Here is a 25,450-nt window from a genome sequence, read left to right on the forward strand (position 1 = left end):
TTCTCCAAGAAAATTGTTCGTGTGTGAAAAGTATGGCAGTAAGCAATATAATAGATACCTGTCAACAGGATTTTTAAAGCATACATTTTTTTGTGTTTGATAAAGCCCAGTTCAACTGGATGACTTTGATGCCTACATCAAGGATATGGCCAAAGACTCTGACTATAAATTTTCTCTTCAATTTGAGGTGAGTGGATAAAGTATTTCCCACCTTCTGTGATAGATAAGGCATGAGAATTGGCATATTGGCATTGATGTCATTTTCCTGCTCATTGGGCACTACCCGTGATATGGTTCATAACGGGCAGGGTGGTAATTGGGCTGGGAGTGTCTAGTCTTGCCTTTTGCAAGTCAGGGTGAGGAAAGCAGAGAACAGATGCAGGTCGTGGGGTGAACAAACATGGTTATAAGAGAAGCCGTCACGAAAAACCAGTGTATTCAAGAGTGCAGGGAAAAGCAAGATGAGAATTTAGGCCTGAAACAGAATTTCACTTTCAGGGAATTTTTAGTGTATGTCTTACGTCACGTGGCCCACAGTAAAGGTAGGTGGTGGCTGAAATGTCTTTGTCTTCTGAGCATAGAAGAGACTGGGGTGGGGCTCTTACAGCTATAGGACTCCTGACATTCTGCTGAATACAGTAAGACTTGGTTTGCGAGCATAATTTAGTCTGGAAACATGCTTGTAATCCAAAGCACTCGTATATCAAAGTGAATTTCAAGAACCATTGGCTCAGTCGTGATCATGTGACGTCCAGCATCACATACTACTCATATGACAAGACATCGCTCGTTTATCAAGTTGAAACTTATGAGAAATGTATGCTCGTCTTGCAGAACACTCGCAGAACAAGTTATTTGCAATCCAAGGTTTTACTGTATTTTTTTGTGAGGTTTCCCTTTTCTTTTCCTGGGGAAATTGGGGAAGAGTTATATGTGGTTAATGTAGAAGAAGAGAAAAATACCAAAACCTCCTTTCTCTGAAGCACGCATGTTCTTTGAGTCCAAGACCCCATGTCAGGGAAGATGGAAATGAGTCAGCCTCAGATCTCAGCCGTGTGAGGAATGTAACTGGTCCTCAGGGGTTTTTTCCCCATGTTTTTCATAGCTCCTAATGGTCTGGATGGCCTCATCCTTCAGGATCCTACAGCAAGGCTCAGGTGGTCTGTGATTCAAGGAGACTAGGGGAAAGAAAAAGATAAAGTGACTTTTCAAAAGTGTTATTTGAAACGTCTTAGGTTCTCTTTCATGGAAAACACCAGGTCATCGAATGGAGCCGCTTTCTTCTCATTATTCATATTCAGTTCTTCTCTCCCGTCATCAGCCTAGGATGTCATAGGTCTGTGAGAAGCAGCAGGAGTCCTGGTGTGGATATACTAAGAGGGAATTTAAGAAGGAAAAGAACCGTACACATTATCAAAAACAAAGCCCCCTAACGACCACCCTGTGTCATTAAAAATTCTACCCAGAGCCCAGCTCAGTTACCCACTGCATACAAGGGCACAAGAGGCTGTTAGATGTTACACCAATGCTGTATCTCAAAGAACAGAAATTCTGTGTGAACTGGAGATCTATGGCAAGGAAGGCATTTCAGGAAAAAAGGAGACTTTCTATAAGAATGCATATGCCAAAATTCAGGAAAAAATAAATGTCTAGATAATTCTGATAATGATGATGGCAATTATGATGGATGCATGCACACTTTCAACTTCATTGAAATCTCCAGCTCTTAATTCCTATAGGATATTACCTTGGTGACACTGCCTTTGCTGGGAGGCTTAGCAGTACCTCCTGGTTTGTGCCATCAAAGCCCAGGGTGACTATTATTGTCCTGCTGGGTTGCATCACTATAAAGACAATTCAAATTTTACCGTTTCCTGGTAAAAAGGAAAGATGATTTTAGTTGTGAATGACACACCATTCAAGCTAGTCTAGACCAAAGAAAGAGGGGATTTGTTCAAAAGAGGCTGAGCTATCTCATGTAATCAAAGGAATCACAATCGGAGCTCCTGTAGGGGGAGGAAAGGGAAGCAGCTCAGTCTCAGGTATGTTGGAACCAAAGGCCACACCCCTGCAGGGACACCCCCTACCCTCATTTTTTTCCTCATTTCTGCTTCTCTCTCTGTTTGGCCTCCCTTTCTTTCACTACAAACCAACCCCTGAGCGTCACATGCTGGTTTCCACAATTTCCAAAGGGAACTGTTGACTCTCCTTCTTATTCAGGGTTTGAAAATTCACAACCAATTCTGACTGGCTGACCTGGGTTGTGACTTCCACTCAAACTAACCACAGCCAGAGAGGGCAGAATCATGTAAGAACAGGACAGCTCTTACTGGAACCACTTGGCTAAACCAAAGGAGACCATTAATCCCAAACAAAGAAAGGACACTGGGAGAACCACACAAGAAGTGATTAGATCCTAGCTTCAGGTGCTTCAAAATTGTGAAAAGTGGAGTAATAAATTTTATGTGATAATGTTTAATTTATAACATGCTGAGAGCTTTGATATCTTCGATATATAAATGAACACATCCAGGCTTATTTCATAGGACTTATAAAGGAGGTAGGAATGTACTAAAGTGGGAATCCAAAAGTCTTAATTCTCACTAACATTTTGGCATTAACTAATGTTGAAAAAAAGCCACAATTACTCATCACCTCAACTTTTTCATCCATAAAATGAGTAGGCTGAACTAAGTCAGTGGTTTTCAACTGGGCCAGTACCAGGGATTACCCCTAGGGAGAGTTTGGGAAGGTGTGGGAGTATTTTTGGCTCTCATAATGACTTAGAAGGAAGCTACTAGTAGTATTCAATGGAAAAGCAGACAGGGATGATAAATATTCTGCTCTGAGTGAGACTGTCTTGCACAATAAAGTACTGTCCCAGGTCAATAGTATTCCTTTGAGAAATAGTAAATGTAGGACAAGGGAATATCCACACGTTCTAACTCATGGGTATTAGTGTTCTCCAGAGAAACAGACCAATAGGAAACATATACATGTATAAACACTAATGCAAGGGCACCTGACTGGCTCTGTCAGAACTTGTGACTCTTGATCTTGGGGTCATAAATTCAAGCCTGACATTGGGTATAAAACTTACACACACACACACACACACACACACACACACACAAAACTGCTAATACAATATAAAAATCAATATAATTCTTTCATAAGTTTATTACATTATGTAATTATTATATATTTAATTTTATGTAATTATTGTAATATGTATATCCTATATCCTATATCCTATATATGATAATATAATAGATGAAATATATATATAAAGAGATGGACTTATTTTAAGGAACTGGCTCACACAGTTGTGGGAGCTGGCAAGTCTGAAAACTGCAGGGCAGGCTGTGGACCCCAGGAAGAATTGATGTTGCTGTGCAAGTCCCAAAGCAGTCTGGAAGCAGAATTCCCTTCTTCTCAGGGGATTTCAGTCTTTTCTCTGGGAGTTTTCAACTGATGGATGAGGCCCACCCACATTATGGAGAGTCATTTGCTTTCTCAAATCCCACTGATTCAAATGTTAATCACATTTTAAAAAAAAAAACAACCTTCCTGCAACATCTAGGCTGCTGTTTGACAAAGCACTATATAGTCTGGCCAGGTAGACACATGAAATTAACCACTAGACCATGATTTGAAGGAGTATTTAGTATCTTCATTTATTATGAAGCTTTTTTTTTTCATATATCTTCGAACATTGTTGGTCAAATAGGTAATGTATTTGGTGCCATGCCCTCATGTTGTATCTCTGCTCCTAGCAGAAACCAAGAGTTGGATGCTCAACCGACTGAGCCACCCAGGTGCCCCTCCAGAAGTCTGCTTTAAATCACAGGCTCAGCTATATTTTCTGAGCTGACATTTGCCCAGGCAGTGACCCATTGGCCTGACTCACTTCCTTTTTCATTCTCCAGCCTCCCGGGCACTGCCAGCCTCCAACTCCACCCAGCTCCAGATCCTCAGGTTCCGTGCCAGGATAGCCTCAGCTATTTCCAAAGACTCATGCTCCCATACCTGATTTCAGGATGTAGGTCAGACCTTTCACAGGGCAGCCCTCAGATTTTCCTGAAATTGATAATCAATCAAAGCTTAAGGGAAAAAAAAGGTTTCCTACTCTAATAGGAACCCAAGAGGGTATCAAGATGGCTGAATCGTTGGTCTAACTAAATTCAGTAGCTGAACAGTTATTTGTCCTGTTTCTATGAATGCTTAATACTTTATATTCATTTTGATTCTGACATTGAAAGATCACACACATATTGAGAAATCACATCATCTATAAGCATTATGCAAATTGAAACTAATGTCTGGATTTACATATATTACCAATACGGCTATAAGTCATACATGAAGCTATACGACTTGCTAATTTGCACTCACTAAATACATTCTTTTTTCACTCTGCATCTGATTTTGGATCTCCTGGAAACATTGATTATCCTTCTGATGAAACTGTACATCTTTACTTAAGGAGGTTTGGGGCTCCGGGATTAAGTTCAAGTCCTCCTTTCCTATGTCTCATATGGAAAGGTTTTGAAGAGCCAGACTTTAGAGCTTGAAATGTGAGCGTCCACGAGACATACCATATATTGCTCCTTCTGCCATTAATTTCTGTGTTTTGTATTGGTTTGAGCAGGATGCTAGCGAAAGCCCTTACCGTTTTTGTTCAGAAATGTGGTTGCAAAGGTCAAGATTAGCTACACTCCTGGCCACATAGTTCATGAGAGATGATCTTTGATTTCTGATAGCTTCTGTTTGCAGCTGTTTTTTCCTGTGCTCCATCCAGTGCACTGGAGACCTGCCCATAGTCGTTGTTGAAATGGGTCACCTTGAACCCTCTCCAACAGTTCTTACACCAGAGGTCTTGCTTGGTTCTCAGACCTGAGTTCTCTCCTCTTCCTAATCTTCTAGGTTTGGTTTCTGTTTCCCAGTGCCTGTGCCACTGACTGGAATGTTGCCCCTAAATCCCCTCCTAGCGCCAGGGCCCTGCAGGCTACTGCTACACTTTCCTGAGGTTGGCATCCTCATCCGGTCTTCCTTCACCTCCCGGAGATGCCCATTACTAATGCACCCTATTCTTCCTTTAGAATACCTGTTATGGGTTTAATTGTGTCCCCCCCCCAAAAGATATGTTGAAGCCCTAGCCATCAGCACTTCAGAATGTGACCTTGTTTGAAAAGAGGGTCATTGCAGTTGTAATTAGTTAAGATGAGGTCAGACTAGCCTAGCGTGGGCTCTTAGTCTGACTGGTGTCCCTGTGAAAATTCAGCTGTGTTAAGACACAAACAGAGAGAATGCCATGTGGTGACAAAGGCAGAGCTTGGAGTCATACAGCAGCAAGTGAGATTGCCAGCAAACCATCAGAAGCTAGGAAAAGGCAAGGAGGGATACTCTTATATTCCTCTACAAGTGACAGCGGCCAGAGGTCCCTGCTGACACCCTGATTTGGGGCATATAGCCTCCAGAGCTATAAGACAATTAATTTCTGTTGCACTAAGCCACCAGTTTGTGGCACTTTGTTATGGCGGCCCTCAGATGAACGCAGAGCCTCACTAAATACTTTGTTCTAAATCCCGTGCCCTTTTGTGTTCATCTGGAAACCAGCCAGACCTTGCCCCATTCCACTGAGCCTTTTACTTGCTACAGATGGCACTGCTTCTGTCAACACCACTGATCCCGCTGTTGCTCCTCACTTCTTCTGTAGTCTAGTAATCTCACTCACCCGATTCTGATGTCCACCCTGTCCCAATTGCTTACCACCTGCTGACATTGTTACAGACTCTAGAGCCAGAATACAGGTTGTGGTCTTCTCTGAAGATTAATGTGCATGGGATGGACTGGATGTGTTCTCCCAGAATTGATATGTGGAAGAGGTGGGGTCTTGGGACGGTAAGTAGGGTTAGACAAGAAAGACCACGTGAGCACACAGTGAGATGGTGGTCATGTGCGAGTCAAGAGAAGCCTCAGAATGAAATCTGCCTTGTCAGCACCTGGCTCTTGGACTGTGGGAAATGCATTTCTGTTGTTTAAACCACCCCGCCTATGATATTTTGCTATGGCTGCCTGAACAGACTAATACAGTGCATGTGTTTGGGCTTTGCTTTCCAAGACCTGCACGCTTCAAACACAGCCCACACGACAGAGATGGGTTTTGGGGATTGCATTAGGGCCTGCCGTAACAAATTACCACAATCTTGGTGACTTAAAACTACAGAGAAGTATTCTCTCACAATGCTAGAGGCCAGAAGTCCAAAATCAAAGTGTTATCAGGGCCGTGTTTCCTTTGAAGGCTCTAGGGGAGAATCCTTCTTTGCCTCTTCCAGCTACCGGTGGCTCAAGGCACTCCTGGGCTTGCAGCCTGCATGACTCCAATCTAAGTCTCCATCGTTATGTGGCCTTCTCTTCTCTCCTCCAAGGACACGTGTTGTTAGATACAGGGCTCACCCAGATAATGCAGAATAATCTCATCTTATGATCCATAACTACGTCCGCAAAGCCTCTTTTTTCATAAGGCCACAACCACAAGATCTAGGGGTTAAAATGTGGACACATCTTTTGGGGAGCCACCACTGAGCCCAATGTGCAAATGACTACATGGCCCAGGGGAAAAAAAAACACAATGATAAGTTGTGACAGAAACAAAACTGGCAAATGAAAATTCAAAAATGATTTATGTTGGTTTCGGGCCATCACCTCATACTTTGCCTTTATGAAGATTTAAGCCTCTGGAGTTTCCATATGGTTGGAAAGAAAATAACTACAAAGCCACTGAACCGGAAACTGAGTATTTGATTTTCCACTTAGTGACAGGCTAAATTACAAAAGATGGTGAAGCATTTTGTGTATACGCTCCTGTTCCTGCTTTGCTACGGTTCAGCTCTGGCAATTTACATTTACAGTGTTCAGACAATTAAACCTCTCTTATCAACTAAGGGCATTTACAGCAGGGAGACAACATACAATTAAAGTTCTATCATTCAGTCAGCTTCCATATGTGCTACAGCTCTCAGCTCCAATCTGTTTCCACACTTTTCTTTTGTATCTGAGGCCTCTTCCTGTGGCTCGTCAGTCTGTCCTCAAAGCAGGGGATTTGTGGGGAAAGTTGTCAGTCTGGTAGTACAAATGGCAAAGGAGGGAGAAACTATGCATACAGGCAAAGCAAAACAAAGCATCATAACACCAGCATTTCATAATCATTATCAATAGGGCTGTATTTTTTTTTTTAATTTTTAAAAAAAAAATTTTTTTTAACGTTTATTTTTGAGACAGAGAGAGACAGAACATGAACAGGGGAAGGACAGAGAGAGAGGGAGACACAGAATCGGAAGCAGGCTCCAGGCTCTGAGCCATCAGCCCAGAGCCTGACGCGGGGCTCGAACCCACGGACCGCGAGATCGTGACCTGAGCTGAAGTTGGACGCTTAACCGACTGAGCCACCCAGGCGCCCCAGGGCTGTATTTTTTTTAATGTTTATTTATATTTGAGAGAGAGAGGGAGCACATGAGTGGGGGAAAGGACAGAGACAGAATCCCAAGCAGGCCCTGCACTGTCAGCTCAGAGCCTGACATGGGGCTTGAACTCACAAACAGTGAGATCATGACCTGAGTGAAAGACGCCCAACCGACTGAGCCACCCAGTAGGTGGTGCCCGGTAGTACTGTATTAATATTTGTTGAGTTTAATCATTCCAGTGGATAGTCGCTATACGTGACTGAGGGATGGAGGTATTTATTGTTAGCCTTATCTTACAGAATACTAAACTGATGTTAACAAGAACTGAACTACTTTTCTAAGACCCTACCATTTATAAGTGGTACAACAAAATACGCCATATGTTTTGGCAAACTATCTATAAAGACACTCTCTAAAGGAGGTAGATTTCCAAAATATTTTAGGCAATGGATGCATCATCTAAATAAGCTTATTACTGCCAAGAGGAACTAACCTAAAAATACTTGATTTGATTTAAAGTTGCTAAAAATAAATGATTTTCCTACAAGAACAATACAGTCAGTCTTTGAAAACCCTTTAAAATGGAAAACCACTTACAAAGTGACAGTGACAAGCTTCTGTTTAAAAGCATTTACCAAGCATGTATTTTGCCTGAGTGGAAAAAACCCATTTTGTGAATGGAAGATCAAAGTCAGCGTGGCTTGTCTTTAAGGTTGGCTTCAACATGGGCCAAGGAACTTGAGATTTTGTGATGTTAAAAAAGCCAAAAGTGTTGGGACGCCTGGGTGGCTCATCTGGTTAGCGTCCAACTCTTGATTTTAGCTCAGGTCACGATCTTATGGTTTGTGAGATTGAGATCTGCGTCCAGCTTCACATAGACAGCGCTGAGCACAGAGCCTGCTTGGGATTCTCGCTCTCCCTCCATCTCTCCCACTCCCTCACTTGCACATGCATGCTCTCTCTCTCTAAAAAAATTTTAAAAATAAGCCCAAAGTGTTGCAGAATTAAAGGAGGAGAGAAATATGAGTGATTCACGTCAATCCATTCGTGCTGACCACAGGTTTGCATCCCAGGGCCAGTAAGCACAATCAGCTGTCAAGGACCTTTTATGGGGAAGCAGCAAAAGACCCAAGAACTTTATTTCCTTAAAGCATATGCTTTGCAAAAAGCACTTAAATACAGAAAGAGATATGCTTGGTCAGCCTCTCAAAACATCACCAGTGTCTCCAACTCCCTAGGAAGTCTTTCCAAGAGTCTCCAAAATTCTTCCCCAGATATGTATTCCTCCAGCTTATGATTCATTGAAGTAAAAATTGGGAGGAATTATGAAGAGTTAAATGCGTGCGCAACATTAACATACTATACGAGTAAAAAAACTTACAGCAGGTGGTTTCTCTACTGCCTCACTGAATAGTATTATAGAAAGGTGCATACCATACAGATGATTCCATTCACAGATGGTTCTATATGCTGTTGACTAATAGTTCCCTGAAATTTGTTCAGGTATAACCAGACCTGCTGCACTGGTTGTTCACTGTTCAATTACATGGAGCGCCATTCACACAGACCAGAGTGAATGATGCCTCCTGGAAAATCCAGGTGACCTGACTGTAATTGCTTGTTTCCTATAAGAGATGAAAGCTTAGAAGCTGCCCCCCTCTCCTGCATCCTGTAACATAATCTTTTTGAATTATGATGGTTGTCTGTTTATATAAAAATTGCCCTACTAATGTACATTCTGATAAATTGGATTTATAAGAGTACTGATACACACAGACAGGTACGTGGATGTTCCTATTTTCACTGACGGGTTTGCCTACCCATTACTGATTCATCCTTACTGTTGAATTTATTACCAGATATTTAGTGCCTGTAGATCTTATATCTTGTAACACGGAGAATATTCCCTACTCGTTCCTCACTCTTTCTTTTACTGCTTCTTGAAGACCTGTTGCCTGCAGGAGAAATAACTCATAGAATAGGAATATTTACATATATCATATAAATTTCAGTTAATACATACTTCCAAAAATCTGAAATGTCTCTGTTTTCAAATTTTCCACACCTTGAATGATACTCATAATTCCTACCTTCTCCACATGATCACTAAACTATCCATTGGAATTAAGTGTTTTTTTTTTTAAGTTTTATTTATTTGTTTTGAGACAGAAAGAGCACAAGCAGGGGAGGGGCAGAGAGACGAAGAGAGAGAATCCCAAGCAGGCTCCGTGCCATCAGTATAAAACCCAACATGGGACTCTAATTTATAATCACATGTGAAATCATGTCCTGAGCCAAGATCAAGAGTCAGACACTTAACCAACTGAGCCACCCAGGGGCCCCGAGGGTATTTATGTATTATGTTAGTCAGCTGTTCCTCCAGTAATGCTATATAAGCATTATATAGTGTAAATCTCAAAATCTCAGTGATCCACAACAACATTTTTTTAAATATTTATTTTTCTTGAGAGAGAAAGGTAGAGAGCAAACAGGGGAGGGGTAGAGAGAAAGGAAGAGAGAATATTCCAAGCAGGCTCCACACCATCAGCATGGAGCCCAATGCTGGGCTCTCACTCACAAACTGTGAGATCATGACCTGAGTCGAAACCAAGCGTCAGATGCTTAACCAACTGAGCCAGCCAGGCACCCTGATCCACAACAACATGAATTTATTTTCCTCATTCAAGGGTCTGTAGGACAGTGGACAGGCCGGCTTCAGGCCATGGGTCAGAATTAGGTCTGCTACAAGTGTCTCCTCATTCTGGGGCTAGCAGCCTCCCTGGGTGTTATCACAGCAGATGGCTGCAGCACAGGAGGGCAAACCAAACTGAGCAAGCACACTTACTGCTTCTGATTGGAATGATTTCTTCCCAAGTTCATGGGCTGATGCAAGTGGAGAACAGTGGTATGATGAAGCATGCTCGGCACCAAAAGGGAGCTACTGGAACATCATGTGGAAGAGGGGGGGTGACGCTTCCATTACAGGCAGGGAGTGAGGAATAATCCAATGTGAACAATAAGCCAATGTGAACAGTAGCCCAGTTCACATCAAGTATGGAAACTCAACTCTATTCTCTGTCATTTACAGGAGTTAAAATTGATTGGACTGGACATTCCACATTTTGCTGCAGACCTTCCACTGAACCGATGTAAAAATCGCTACACAAACATCCTACCATGTAAGCTTATCACTAGAGCCTGTCCTAGTGTCATCTCTCAAAGGCTGACGGACTGTTACTGCAGATGGATTAGTTTCCCCAATCTCTGGCTAACCCCAGCTGTGGTCTGGATCCTCAAGGCCATCTCTGCCACTGCATTGATCCCAATCTTGCTTCCGTGTTACTCAATTCTGTCCTGTGTCGGAAGATTTAATTTCTTTGCTTTCAAATGAATTGTGTCTGAGAAGGAAAGACTGACCATTTGGCTCTTTTTTATCTCTATTTGGAGATTAAAAGTCTTAGCCAAACTCGGGGTAAGATAATCTGAGCTCTCATAAACTACTTTCAGTCAACTCCCTGACAACAGCAAGAGTGCGGTGTTTTAAATTCCTCCTCTTCTGGCAGGTTCTGCTGTTGCTTAGCGTTTTGTAATAAAGCCAACATTCAAGAGAAGAGTAATATAAAGTACTTATAGGACAATTAAAATACATTCCAATAGAGATTTAACTTTCTGCCATACTGGGTAGAGGTGGGGGATGCTGGGAGAAAATGGAGATTGGGAAAGAAGAGAGGTGAAAAAGCTCTAGAAGGACAACCCTTCCTTGATCAGGCTTCTTGATAAAATTGGGTAGTGTCATCATTTACACTTTTACATCTATACACATTTCAGAATTTACTTTTCTCATCTGAAGTCTGTTTGCACAAAGTCCATGCAACCCCATCTTCTCTGGGTTTCCCAAAGGCAGTGGATTCTCTGGATGTGTTAGGTGACATGGAAATCATGGATTTAGGCTACACTCTACAGCCTTCCATACAACCTACCAGATACCTTAGTTCCTATAAATATCCTACACAATCCCCCTGAGGCCTGGAGACAAGGACAGGGAAGCTGACGGGGAGGAAATGGTGATTGCAAGGTGTTTCTATATTTATTTAAACAAGAAACTAAGATTGAGGTGTGGTGGAAGTATCAGGCTAAAGTAAACGTGGGCTGCTCCGACTTGCTATTGGTTAGAGAAAGTTAAGGCAATCCTTCTTTCCACTCAGAGTTTTGACATTGTTTCTTCTTATTCTTTACAGATGACTTTAGCCGAGTGAGATTAGTCTCCATGAATGAAGAGGAAGGCGCAGACTATATCAATGCCAACTATATTCCTGTAAGTAAAAGACAATAAAAAATTTTTAAAACCAGGCGTCCAAATTCTAGCTCAGACACAGGAGGACTATTAGAGCTATACATATATGTCAAACAGTTAAAAAGAGAACCATTCTCCACCTGGCTACCCAATTCTGAAGAATTATCCTATTAATTCCCAGTATCCCACTTCAGAATAACAAATAGGGGGAAAAGCCCATAGATTAGTAATGTTCACGTTTCTTTGTAAAGAGTGAAAGTGAAAGTAAGTAATTATATTAAACATCATCTTTTTTTGTGTTTAAACTTCAGTTTTGGGGTGCCTGAGTTGACTCTGTTGATTGTCAGACTCTTGATTTTGGCTCAGGTCATGATCTCAAGGTTCATGAGTTCAAGCCCTGTATCGGGCTCTGTGCTGACAGTGGGGAGCATGCTTGGGATTCTCTCTCCCTCTGTCTCTGCCCCATCTCTCTCTCTTCCTCTCTCTCTCTCCCTCTCTCTCTCTCTTTCTCTCTCGAAATAAATAAATAAGCATTTAAAAATAAATAAATAAGCTTTGGTTTTGGCAACGCAACTCAAAGGGCTCCACCTGAGCCCCTATTTTAAAACTAGTGACTGTTCTCATAAAAAGGTGTGAGTGCGATTGTATGTATACACTTCAGAGAACAATGCTTACGATCACGCAGACCTACCTGGGTCAGTTACTCTGATTACCTCTTTGATGAGAAAGGGAGGAACCATTACCTAGGTGTGTGATCCTTTGCTAGGCTTATCCCCAGTACATTTTCAGTTTTTTACATTTGTGTGGAACAGCATTTGGTGTTGCCAGTAGCTTCTTGGGTGACCGCTTTGTCACTTAATCTTTCAGGGATACAACTCACCCCAGGAGTATATTGCCACACAGGGGCCACTGCCTGAAACCAGAAATGACTTTTGGAAGATGGTCCTACAACAGAAGTCCCAGATTATTGTCATGCTCACTCAGTGTAATGAGAAAAGAAGGGTAAGTGTCTAATGGGGCTGTTCCCACTGGCAGCAAAATCTGTACCAGCCAGGGCTATGGCTGGAGTGCTTACTATGTACCAGAAACTTCCACTTGCTTCTTTTATAATGCGCACAATAATACTATACAGTTCTTCAGAGGCAAGTACAGTAAAACCTTGGTTTGTGAGCATAATTCGTTCCAGAAACATGCTTGTAATCCAAAGCACTTGTGTATCATGCGACTTTTCCCATAAGAAGTAATGGAAACTCAGATGCTTTATTCCAGAACTCAAAAAGATTCATATAAAATGATTACAATACTATAATATAATCCAAACTAACAAGGAAAATACAAACTATAAAGAAAAATAACAAATTAACCTGCACTTAACTTTGAAAACCTTCGTGGCTGGTGCGAGGGAGACCAGAGAAGGGAGGGTTATTGTGTAGGACGGCTTTCACTATCACTAACAGATGTTGACCACGGTACAGTATGAATAAACTCTTGTCACATACTGTATTTAATGTAACTGGCAGTAAGGCAGCGGAGGAAAGGGTCTATATCTGCAGGCAGCCTGACCTAGAACGAAGCAAAGCATTCCTAAGCTTATTCTTGTATAGAAAAGCAAAGGACTGTCCATAAGTGCTTTGAAGTGACAAAAAATACACTAGGGCCAGTGTGGGCACCTTCCAACATTCTGAAATATCACTGATTTCTGCCAAACACCGCAGCCTGAGACTGAGCATCTGAGCATGGGAGACCATGCCCACAATCCCGAGCGAGAGAGAGAGAGAGAGAGAGAGAAAGAAAGAACCATTGGCTCAGTTGTGATCATGTGACATCCAGCATCACATACTACTCATATTGCAAGACCTTGCTCATTTATCAAGTTAAAATTTATTAGAAGTGTTTGTTCCTCCTGCAGAACACTCAGAACAAGTTGCCTGCAGTCCAAGGTTTTACTGTAATTTTGTTTTCTCTAAGTGAGCACGGACTATTTCTTTCCTAGCCTGTTTGTTTTAAAAGGTTGTGTGCGGGGTGCCAGTGTGGCTCGGTCGGTGAAGCATCCAACAGTCAGCTCAGGTGATGATCTCAAGGTTGCAAAGACTGTTCGAGCCCCGCGTCGGGCTGTGCGCTGACAGCTCAGAGCCTTGAACCTGCTTCAGATTCTGTGTCTCCCTCTCTCTCTGCTCCTCCCCTGCTCAAGCTCTGTCTCTCTCCCTCTTAAAAATAAATAAACGTTACCAAAAAAAATAAATAAATAAATAAATAAATAAATAAAAGATTGTGTGCTATTGTCACCTCAGGTGAAATGTGACCATTACTGGCCGTTCACGGAAGAACCCATAGCTTATGGGGACATCACCGTGGAGATGATGTCAGAGGAAGAACGGGAAGACTGGGCCTGCAGACACTTCCGGATCAACTATGTAAGTCAGGTGGCTGTCCCCACGCTGAGGGACACCAACGTGTCAGAGACCAACCCCCCGTCATGTAAGACTATGAGCTCTTCCAGCTTTGCAGCACTGCTTTCTTCAAGAGATAAATCCCACGTTTAGTGTATTTATTTCCAGTTTCATCAGCAGTGCTGTGTAGATGAAATGGTTGGCCTGGAGACCCCGAGGAGATGGAATAAAAAGTCTGCACCTTTCCATCTCAGATCAGCCCAGGGCAATAGGAGACACAGGGCACCACTGCTCACCAGTTACAATTGACAGGTTCTCATTACTTATACTAATTATGGATGGGTATACTTAGGATATATAAGGCACACTTAAATTTTAAACTAAACACCTAAACCATGATATAGTAGTTTGGGTTTGGTTTTCTTTGGCTTTTTTCCTTATGTTTTGTTATGGTTTGGCTTTTTATTATTTCAAAGCTATTTCTTTTTAATCATGGTTCCATATCTCTTTTCAAATGCTATTGATTTCTGAATATTAGCATGTTAGAAAAGTCTAGAGGCACCTGGATGGCTCAGTCGGTTGAGTGTCCGACTCTTGATTTCTGCTTAGGTATTGATCCCAGGGTCGTGGGATCGAGCCCCATGTCTGACTCTGCACTGACAGCACGGAGCCTGCTTGGGATTCTCTCTCTCCTTCTGCCCCTCTCCCCTGCTTCCACTCTCTCTCTCTCTGTCTCCCTCAAATAAAATTTAAAAAAGAAAAAGGAAAGTCTATTTGTCCTGGGTCTGCTACTTCTCTGAAGATTAGGCTTCGAGCTCATGCCCAACGTTTGTGTGCCAGGCTGGGTGCCCCTGTCAACCAATCACCCTTCTTCACACACAGTAGTCCCAGAAAATAGGAGGGAATTTTTCTAGTACTCACTTAAACATGCTCTCTGTTGAGGACACCATTCAATAGGAAAGTCCTCAGCACAATGTTCTCTGCCTAGAAACAACACTTCCTAACTGTATACGTCAGGGGTTCAAGACTGGGCTATGGACAAATTGACCACTGCTTGTTTTGTAAAACCTATGAGCCAAGAATGAGTTTTAAATTTTTAAATGCGTGAAAAAAAAAGAAAAATAATACTTCACACCAAATATGGAAATTATATGAAATAGAAACGTCAGTGTCCACAAATAACATTTCATTGAAACATGGCCACACGTTTGCATACATATTGCCCATGAGTTATTTTTGTGCTGCATCAAGCTTGAGTCGTTGGAACAGAGAAAAATGACCCTTAAAACTAAAATATTTACTCTCTGCCCTCGACAGAAAATGTTTGGTGACCCTTAATATGCACAATAGAAACAAATATTGTCCCCGTCAGTGCAGCATAAGTACTCATGAACTAGCCACTTACTATATTTGCAAGTTAAATCACTTCTTAACCACTGGTAGTTAACAATGACTTTTGTCACAATGAGAATTTGGGCAAATCCCTAGCAGACTGCTTCATGCTGTTCCTTTTCTTTGAAATGGCCATCTCCTCCCTAAACACATTCCACCCAGAGTTTCAGCTCAAATGTCACCTCCTTTGTTACGCTTTCTGTAGTCTCTAGACAACTTTATTCCTTTCCCCCTCTGCTCTGTCTCACCTACTGCTCTATCGCAAGACATCAGAGATGACTGCAGTTCTCTCCCTTCGTGTCTGCCTCACCCAGTATGCTGTGAGCTTGGGAAGCAAGTACCCCGTTTTAATAAGCTTTATAATCCCAACCTTTAGCCACTTATAAAAATCTTTGTGGAATGAATAAATCAGTGAATGAATGAAGGATTTCAAAAATAATAAAGCACTTGGAAAGACCTTCCATCAGAGAAAATACTTGACAATCTGAATGCCATTTGAATCCTGCTTTCTTTTTTGGTTATTTTAGCTGGGAAGCCAGTGTAAACTGCTGGAAAAATGTAGAACAAATATTTCCCTAGGTTTGGATTCAGGAGACAAGAAACTGCAGAGCACAAGACAACACCTGTTCCCATACCTGTTTCCTTGGCAGGGAAGAGTCACAGAGATCACTGTATGATCAATACTATGCTTCTTGTCCTTGGTCTTTTTTTTTTTAATTTTTTTAACGTTTATTATTATTATTATTATTATTTTGAGAGACAGAGAGAGACAGAGTGTGAGCAGGGGAGGGGCAGAGAAAGAGGGAGACACAGAATCCGAAGCAGGCTCCAGGCTCTGAGCTGTCAGCACAGAGCCTGACGTGGGGCTCGAACTCATGAAAAGCGAGATCATGACCTGAGCTGAAGTCGGACACAACCGACTGAGCCACCCAGGGGCCCCTTCTTGTCCTTGATCTTAAATTATGACCTATCTTTCAGTGACAATCATGTGAAGGGCTTGAAACATAAGAATAAAATATTGAGTAGTAGTGCTTTCTGGTAAGATTGTTTATACGGTAGACACAGTCACGAGCATTTGGTCCTAGAGTGCCCCCATTTGGCCATAAATGCAGAATCTAAAAGAACATTGTGCCTTGCCAATGAATATGTTTTTCTATTTGTTTCCATTTTTGTTTACACTCTTCTTTATTCCCTCTATATTGATATGTGGAAACTTTCAGCGTACAACCAGGTAAAAGTATATGAGTGAGGAAATCGGGGTAAGAGAGGTTTTGGAACGGCTAAGTTTTTCTCCTTCAACAAAGAAAGGAGGAAAATGACCATAGCACACAGTTTTTCACTGTCCACTGCTTAAAAACTTGGCATGAACTGAGTAAGAACTGGAAACTAAAACCAGCAAAACTTTGTCCCCATTGATGTGTGCCTTGCTATCCAGCTTGACCAGGGATCACCCCAATACCTCTGTCTTACAGCTGTAGAGAGACTAACGACAATATAAGCATTGCCTATTTTGGAATCACTTTGCTCATTTTAGCTGGAGACATTTTCAGATCAATTATATATATGCATATACATATATATACACACACATATATGCCTACAATGCACAAGCCTTTGAACTAAGCCTATAATCAGCCTTTGAAGAGAGCTAACATTTTTTGTGAGCTTTTCTGGGCAACCGAAGTTGTCTAGTGATTGATTGAGCGTCCTTCGGTCCTCATGGTGTTGAGTAATGGAGTCATTATGCACAATTTATTATGCTTGGGTTACTTTATTGCCATACTTCCTGAAAACAGCAGTGAGAGGGGCAACATTTTTGCAGACTTCATGCTCTATGTGTCTAAGAAAGAGCCCTTAAAGGTGGTGAGGGAGGTACTGCATGTGGCTTGGGATGTTTAGCCTTAAGTGTCTGGGGACAGTGGGTCTAATTGAGTGCTGATTTACTTATGTTTATACAGATCTTATTATGTGTTTATTTACATGCTTTATTTATGCATTTACTTATATTTATACAAATTCTACTCCACCCAAGACCACTGACTCTTTGGAATTCATTCCTCTTTAATGCCTGAACCTAACTTTAGTTTCAAACTCATAACCAGGCCAAATTCTTCCAAATTATGATACAGTATTCCATTCACTGAGGGGATTTTAGGTTCTTGCCAAGTTTGAGGGAAGGGGAGTGAATTAGATCTTTGTTGGGGCCTGGGTTTGGAATATTCCTGACTGTTGATAACAAGAACAGAATAAATCTTTATGCTTACAAATTAGTAGAGACTAAAAAGAGTGAATCTTGAATTATCCTGATAATTACTCAGTTCAGAGGGGACAACAATATATTTGATGTATGGGTTAATATGAATAAGATACGTGTACAAAACATACCCACTCACTGGGATTCCCAGAGCCAACCATATAAATGCCCTGAGCTGGAAGGAAGAGAGGGGTGGAAACTATGGAGTAGTGGTGATGCTTAACATCTGACCGGTCCATCCTTCACAGACATGAGCACACTTAATCTTCCCAACAACCCCTGCGATAGGTCGTATTGTACTCTTAACATCTAAAATGACGCATCTTAGGTATGAGAAACCTGCTGTTCAGCCAGTTTGTCTTGGGTCAGAGCCCAAGACCGGGATTGTCCTATTGGTGAGTTATGGCAAGTATGATCTTGGATAAAACTGTAAGGGAGCAAGGGAAGCAGGAGAGGACAGGGCAGGGAAGGAGCCAGGCACAGCTGTGGGTTCAGCTGAATGCTAGCCTCAGCTGCATACCATGGGGAGTGTTGGGGCATGAACGGCACCTTACAGTTACATGTGCCACTGCGACGTAAGGGGGCCGGCATTTTATACCCCAATATCGGTCACTCCGTAGCTGTGGACTGCCCTCAGTAGGAGAACACATCCTCTCAGGCGCACTCCAGCAAGGCATTTCCCTTCGTGGAGGGACAACCATGAGGAGGACAGAGCCATATGCTGTTAGCAGCAGCTGGAAAAGGGGCAGTCAGCCTGGCAGAGGGGACCCTATGGGAGAGGGTCACCAACAGCACCTCCCACGGTATTTTTGGGCCAAAGCTGATGCCATTGCTAAACGGCCGAGCCAGAATACACACCCTGATCTGCTTATGCTCTCATCTCCGCACAGGCCTGGATTCGCCGATTTATCCTACTATTTGAAGTTTTAAACAATTAGTATTTTTTCCCCAGGGCCTGCTTTGTGCCAGACACGATCCTCAGAGCTGGGAAGGGAAGCGTGCTGACCAGGAGTGGAACATGGCTTTCACTTCTTAATGGCATTAACTTGTGAGCTGCAGTGGCGGCCCGGGCCAGCTGGCTAGTGGACCGAGAGATTAATGCTCGCTTTGGCTTTTTCTCCTAAAGGCTGACGAGATGCAGGATGTGATGCATTTCAACTACACGGCGTGGCCTGATCACGGTGTGCCCACAGCAAATGCTGCAGAAAGTATCCTTCAGTTTGTACACGTGGTTCGACAGCAAGCTACCAAGAGCAAAGGCCCCATGATCGTGCACTGCAGGTAAACTCATCAGCCGCATTTTCTGTCGCAGCAGCACAGGCTTTGCTTTATAAAGGGAATCACCCACCAGTCCATAAATCCCTGAGCACAGTGAATTAACGATTAAATGAATTATGAATCTATAACATTTACAACTCACTGATACCTTACTAGGTACACAATTTGCTTATAACGTGGCTTTTCCTATCTCCTATAGCCTATGAGATAGATATTTTTATTCTCATTCTCAGCTGAAAGAAAGAAGTGGGGAGGTTAAGGGACTTGCTCAACTTCGTGCAGCCAGAACGTGGAGGGGTTAGGACTCAACTCCAGGTGCACGGTCTCTAAAGGTCGTGCCTTTAGGTACTGTGTGAAATTACCCCCAGCCTATGAGAGATTCCGAGTGGTTTGTAACATGGCCAACTGCAAGGGCAGATTAAAAATAGCCGATCACAGCCCAGAATAATATTAATAGACATAAAAGCAAGATGAGAGAAAGGAGAAATGAAAGTATTCAGCTCATTCAGATAGACATTTGCTATGATTGCTCTTAGAGATTGTCTCTGAATTTCTAGACAGCTCAAATGAAAGGGGTTGTATGATCTAGCACATTATCCAAAAACAAGGGCCACACTAATTCCTTAGGAGAAACATTATCTTTGAATTTAAGCTTTCTTTCTCACCAAGTGAACCAAATCTCCATCAAAATCCATCAGTCTGACATGATTTCGTTGCAAAATTTTTATGCAACCCCCAAAGAGCATGGGATATAAATATGTTCCCACTGTATGCCACAGATAGAAATGGAATGGGGATGTTAGAGGAGGCACTGGTAGCCATGTCAACCTAAGTAAATAAGTCTATAATCCTGGGTCTAACACCTTGGCCTTTGTGAACCAGAATGGCTAGGGGAGTGTGTGTGTGTTTGTGTGTGTGTGTGTGAGAAAGAGAGAGAGAGGTGGGGGGGAGGGGTGGGGACAGAGAAAGAGAAGTATGTGTCTGTGTCTGTCCAGAAAGAAAAACACTTTGTAAGCTACCCAGTTTGGGATCAGGGAGGATATTCTTGCGTGAGTTCATCTCACATGTTCACAGGCGTCACCAGACAACATTATCTAGTTTCAACACCATTCTTCCCATGAGCAGATAATAAAGGTGCTCAACCACACGGTCAAACCCGTGGTTCCTTTCCAAGCAGGAAGCAGCCACAGCTCTGGATGTGACTTTATGGGTGCTCACCCAGAGGCAGAACGTTTTCTCTTAGACAGTAAGTCTTAGGAGGGAAGAGTTGTCTTGTAGAAAAGCAATCTCTGAACTCGAGGCTTCTAGTGTTGGATTTCTCTCCCAGCAGAGACTTTCTCTTTTCTCATTTTACCATAATTCACAATCCGCAGCCTCTCAGTGGTTGGGAGAGAAGAGCTGACTTGAATGTCGAGCTGGGGGCTCTCCTGACCGCCGGTGGGCGGCGGTCAGTGTCAGTCACTCGCTCCACTTTGTTCCGCTCTCTGAGCCCTGGGATTTAGGGACTGGAAGAGACTGAGTCCAAATATCAAATGTGATTTGGAGGCAACTATCTAAAAGATCGCTGGGAGACGGAAGCAGGCCCAGGACCCACCAGAATGGCCGGTGTGCTGTAAGGAAGGTCTGGGATGGTGAACTCAACTTAGGCCTGACGGCACACAAGTTGCTATGGCCCCAGAGCTAGAGCTGGCGTGTGGCATCTCAAGCCGACTTTCCAGCAGGGTGTGTGTGCCTAACTCTGAGGTTATGCAGAACACTGCAACTGTTTATGTGTATCAGCTCTCTAACAGGCTCTACATGGAATAATCACTTTCCTCCGGAAGCAGAGGGCCCTGCGGGAGAGGGGGTGTGTGTGAGGCAGTGCAGACCCACATCTCCTTAAGCGAGGTGGCAGGGATAGTCAGAAATGTGCCATCGAACGACACCCCGGACCACAACTGCACACTTCAAAATCAGGAAAATACTCTGAGGAGTTCTTCCCTTTTCTCAGTGGTGCCACCTGTAGTTTGGCGGGTTTTAAACTGCCAGTTTGTTTGCAACAGCGCAGAGGAATATGTCTGAGGAATATGTTGTCTGAACACTCTTTTGCAGTGCTGGAGTGGGACGGACAGGAACATTCATTGCCCTGGACAGGCTCTTGCAGCACATTCGGGATCACGAGTTTGTCGACATCTTAGGGCTGGTGTCCGAAATGCGATCATACCGGATGTCCATGGTGCAGACGGAGGTAGGAGCAGAATCAATACGCATTTTCAAATTTGCCCTGGAATGAGAAACTTCTCATTATTCAATCTCATGTTTCAAAACTGTTGTGTCCATTTTTTTTCCTGCATCCACTAGTCTCAGTTTTTTATTGTGCATGTTCAAACTGCTTCAGGGTATTAAAAAAAAAGATACTAGCTTCTAGCAATCTCTTCAGTGCATAGAGCTGGCACTGTTGTTGGCATCATATGCCCTTCATAATCCAGAGCACGTGGATGTATCTATGATATCTATAATGGAATAAAGCCTCTTTGAACAGAGAGTTCAGTGAAGGTGACAGCCAATCTGGGTAAATGCCACCAAGTGGGGACTGTGGAACTGACATGATTTAATTCATACTTGAAATGCTAGATTTGGTTCAGTTAGTTTGGCATTAGTTTGTCCTCCATAACCCTCTGTCCCAATGCACTTTTGATGATGATCAAGGGTTGATTTATGCTTCCTGTCCCCCTTATGATTTTAAGGCTTTCCAGCTCCCAACCTAGCAGTGCAGCCAGTTCCTTTGGTCTAAATGAATGGATTTATCATTGTAACAACAAGGGAACATCCCCAGAAATATCCAGCGGTGTTATATGCTCCCTCCTCCTCCTCTTCAGCCAAGCCTTCTCCTCCCTGCAAGCCTCAGAATGCACCCTGGCTGGAGTGGCAGCCCCGGGCCGCTGCCACCACACAACACACACTGCCTCCAAACAGCAACAGGTGTGCACCTGGGGGCGCCCCGAAGCCTACGCACAATAGCTTGTTCCTGATCCTAATCACCAAACCATAGTTGTGACTTCTTAGCTTCCAGCTTACAATAATCCCTTTTTTTCCCCCAAGGGGTGTGCAAGAGGAATGCTTGTAGAGTACAACACAACCAGGCCTGACCTCGTATTCCATTTCCAGACTAAATAAATGCTGCCTTAGTCTTTTTCCTGCTTTTTCTACGATGCACCACTAGATGTCAGTCTAACTCAAAAAGCGTGCAGCCATGGCTGCTGTTAGTGCCCGGGTTTTTCTCCTCTGCCTCTGTTTGCTCTCCTGCCTCCCCACTCCCACCTTTCCAAGGCTGGACACAGCCGATGGATGGTATTTATTTCTGAGCTATAGCAAGATCATACCACTTTGGAAAGAGTGACCCATTCACACGCAGGTGCCTCATTGATGATGTGTTTGCTTCCTCACTTCCTTGAACCCACTCACATCCCAACTCTGCTGCCTTCTAATTTACAGTGGTGGGGACGTGAACTAATATTACCTCCTTATCGTAAGCTTGAAATGTGCTGGTTCCCCAGAGAAGCCCACTACCTAGTGATTAAACAGTGCTTTATGAATCGGTCCATATTTTTGGTTTCCACTTCTATAAATTTACATCCTCATATGTGGTTTAAAATGTCCCCATTATGTATAGTAATCCCTAGCCTTCAAAGGGCCACTCCTTATTTTAAGTATTTTGGATGTGATGAATTGTCTGCCCCATTGGCTTAATTTATGCCTCTTATAACTTTATAGACTTTGATTATAGCCTGTTTGCCTATGGCTTTCCCAATTACAGAATCTTAATCCCCTTTTAAAAACTACCTTCACATGGCCGACCCTCCATCCAGTTCTCAGCGCCATTATCTTTCCTCGCATGTGGTAATCGCACAAAGCTAGAGCAGCCTCCATGTGCCTCTCTGCAGAGCTGAGGAAGTATTTTGTTTTTCTCCCTAACGCTCTGGCCCCGCATTTTGGTTGTTTGGCTTCTTTGTTTGGGGCAGCATTTTAGGTTGACATCTCCAGGGAAACGGTCTTTTTAAAGTACAGCATCCCTTCCCTGAACTCTTGTGGGAAAACTCAGTCAGTAAAAGAGGCGGAGGTCACCACAGGTTACTGATTTTTTCCAACTGTTCCAGCTTCTTGAGTTCCCTCAGGATTCTGCAATGGATGCTTTCTAGTTGGAGTTACTTATTTATCTCCATTTTGTTAGTTACGTCTGAAACATCTTGTCCATTTACCTTTATTTTTCATGGCTTCTATGCTCATCATAGTTCAGCCTGTATTTTGAATGTTAGGGTTTTCCTAACATCCTTCTTGAGCCCGTTCATACCCCCCAGACCTTCTGTCTTCTACTTGACTGATGTTAACACGTAAGGAGCGGAGTCAAACAATAATTTTCTTCAGCTTTATCATCCCACAGTACCCTGCTGACACTAATGATTTTCAAGAGGCCAGTTCGGATTCTCTCTCTATAAACCGCCTGCGTGCTGTGTACCAGGTTTCCTCCCGTGGCTGGTTTCTAATTTTCCTGCCTCCTCTAGACTACCCGCCATCTCCGTTCCACCACCCCACCCCACTCGAGCAATTGCAGAAGTTACCGATTAAAACAGCTGTGTCCTCAGATGCACATTTCACGTCCCGGCAACATGCTGCATGGTCTGCAGCGTTGGCATGCCCTCTTGCCTTTTCTCAACTGACCGGGCACGTGGTCTGGGCCTCTCCACAAGAGCAGGAAGGGCAGTTAGAGAGTAGGGGTGGTGGGGTGAGACCCCGTGAGGGCCTGGGTCACAGCATGGCCTCTGTACAACCCCCTTCACCTCTCACAGGCCCTCCGTCATGTGTAAAATGTGAATGATGCATTTGTGAATCGTACAGCACACATCATGGAAATATCACCTAGACAAGCATGGTGAAACTGTAAAGGGCTCTGTATGGATGGCATTCACCTCTCCTGGGCTCTCTTCTATTTTTATCAAACGTTTTGTTTGATTTTCTTCTAATAGGCTTTTCCTGGAGGTCAGTGACGGCTTTGCTTTGAGCAGCCATTCTCCTGATCGGCAGCTTAGACTTCTCAGGGGCCCTCAAGGATGTGTCTGTAAATAGTCTTTTATTTACTTTGCCTGTGGTCTGTCTACTTTTTTTTTTTTTAATTTTTTGACACCCAAGTTTGGCCACTGAACAGTTACGCACTGAAGAGCCAGGCAGTTTCTGGCCTTAACTGTGCCCAGTGCCTGACACGACACCAGAAACAACGGAGTGGTGTGTGATAATGAGAAGAGGTAGCCAGTTAATGATATTATCACAAAATAAGGGAATATATGGGGCGCCTGGGTGGCTCAGTCGGCTAAGTGTCCGACTTCAGCTCAGGTTCATGAGTTCGAGCCCTGTGTCAGGCTCTGTGCTGACAGCTCAGAGCCTGGAGCCTACTTTGGATTCTGTGTCTCCCTGTCTCTCTGCCCCTCCCCTGTTCGGGCTCTCTCTCTCTCTCTCTCTCTCAAAAATAATAAAAAAATTTTAGGGGCGCCTGGGTGGCTCAGTCGGTTAAGCGTCCGACTTCGACTCAGGTCACGATCTCACGGTCCGTGAGTTCGAGCCCCGCGTCAGGCTCTGGGCTGATGGCTCGGAGCCTGGAGCCTGCTTCCGATTCTGTGTCTCCCTCTCTCTCTGCCCCGCCCCCGTTCATGCTGTGTCTCTCTCTGTCTCAAAAATAAATAAATGTTAAAAAAAAAAAATTAAAAAAAATAATAAAAAAATTTTAAAAATAAGGGAATGTATTTTTTCCAAAGCTTGTTGAAAAATACAGATTGGGCTTAGGTATCAACTCAGTGAGGTTTGAAGCATTAACCTATCTTTTATAAAGTTGTACAAAAGACTCCTTAAATCCTGCGAATACCATGACTGGTTTTTATTTCAAGGTTATTTCTAATGGTATTACTTACAGAGACGCTCTAGGCAATGAAGACAAAGTAGAAAGATCATGAAGTTTCTTTGATTTCATGGCACTAAGACAGCTACTCTCCATATGCTGATGCATTTCATCTCCATCTTCAGTCAAGTATAACTTTCATCCAGCTGTGCTTCGATGCTACATATACATATGCTAATTTTACATTCTAATTTTCCACCTAACATTTTGCTCTGTGTATCTATCATCCCAAATTGTCCAAAATTCTATAAATCTCATTTTAAAGACTGAATAGTGTTTCAGTATAGATCTGCTGTAACTTATTTAAACCATTCTCCTTTTAATAGAACATTAATTGGGGTCTTTTCCCACTTGTTTACTATCTGCGTCCAGGGTGTCACTTATTAGCACTTTATTAATAATACTCCTGGGGGCGCCTGGGTGGCGCAGTCGGTTGAGCGTCCGACTTCA

At 43.1% G+C, this 25,450-nt stretch overlaps 1 protein-coding gene across 2 annotated transcripts in view; it reads left to right on the plus strand.

Moving 5' to 3' along the window:
• Positions 1–25,450, plus strand: part of PTPRO (protein tyrosine phosphatase receptor type O) — a 240,097-nt gene that overhangs the window by 211,951 nt on the left and 2,696 nt on the right. For both annotated transcript variants that reach the window (XM_043561933.1, XM_043561934.1), the window contains 7 exons: positions 106–187; positions 10,555–10,645; positions 11,705–11,781; positions 12,628–12,762; positions 14,052–14,174; positions 18,923–19,077; positions 21,166–21,301. In XM_043561933.1, the coding sequence (XP_043417868.1) occupies positions 106–187; positions 10,555–10,645; positions 11,705–11,781; positions 12,628–12,762; positions 14,052–14,174; positions 18,923–19,077; positions 21,166–21,301 (799 nt within the window). The remainder of the gene's footprint in view (positions 1–105; positions 188–10,554; positions 10,646–11,704; positions 11,782–12,627; positions 12,763–14,051; positions 14,175–18,922; positions 19,078–21,165; positions 21,302–25,450) is intronic.

This window comes from Prionailurus bengalensis, chromosome B4 (genome assembly GCF_016509475.1).
Source record: "Prionailurus bengalensis isolate Pbe53 chromosome B4, Fcat_Pben_1.1_paternal_pri, whole genome shotgun sequence".
NCBI lineage: Eukaryota > Metazoa > Chordata > Mammalia > Carnivora > Felidae > Prionailurus > Prionailurus bengalensis.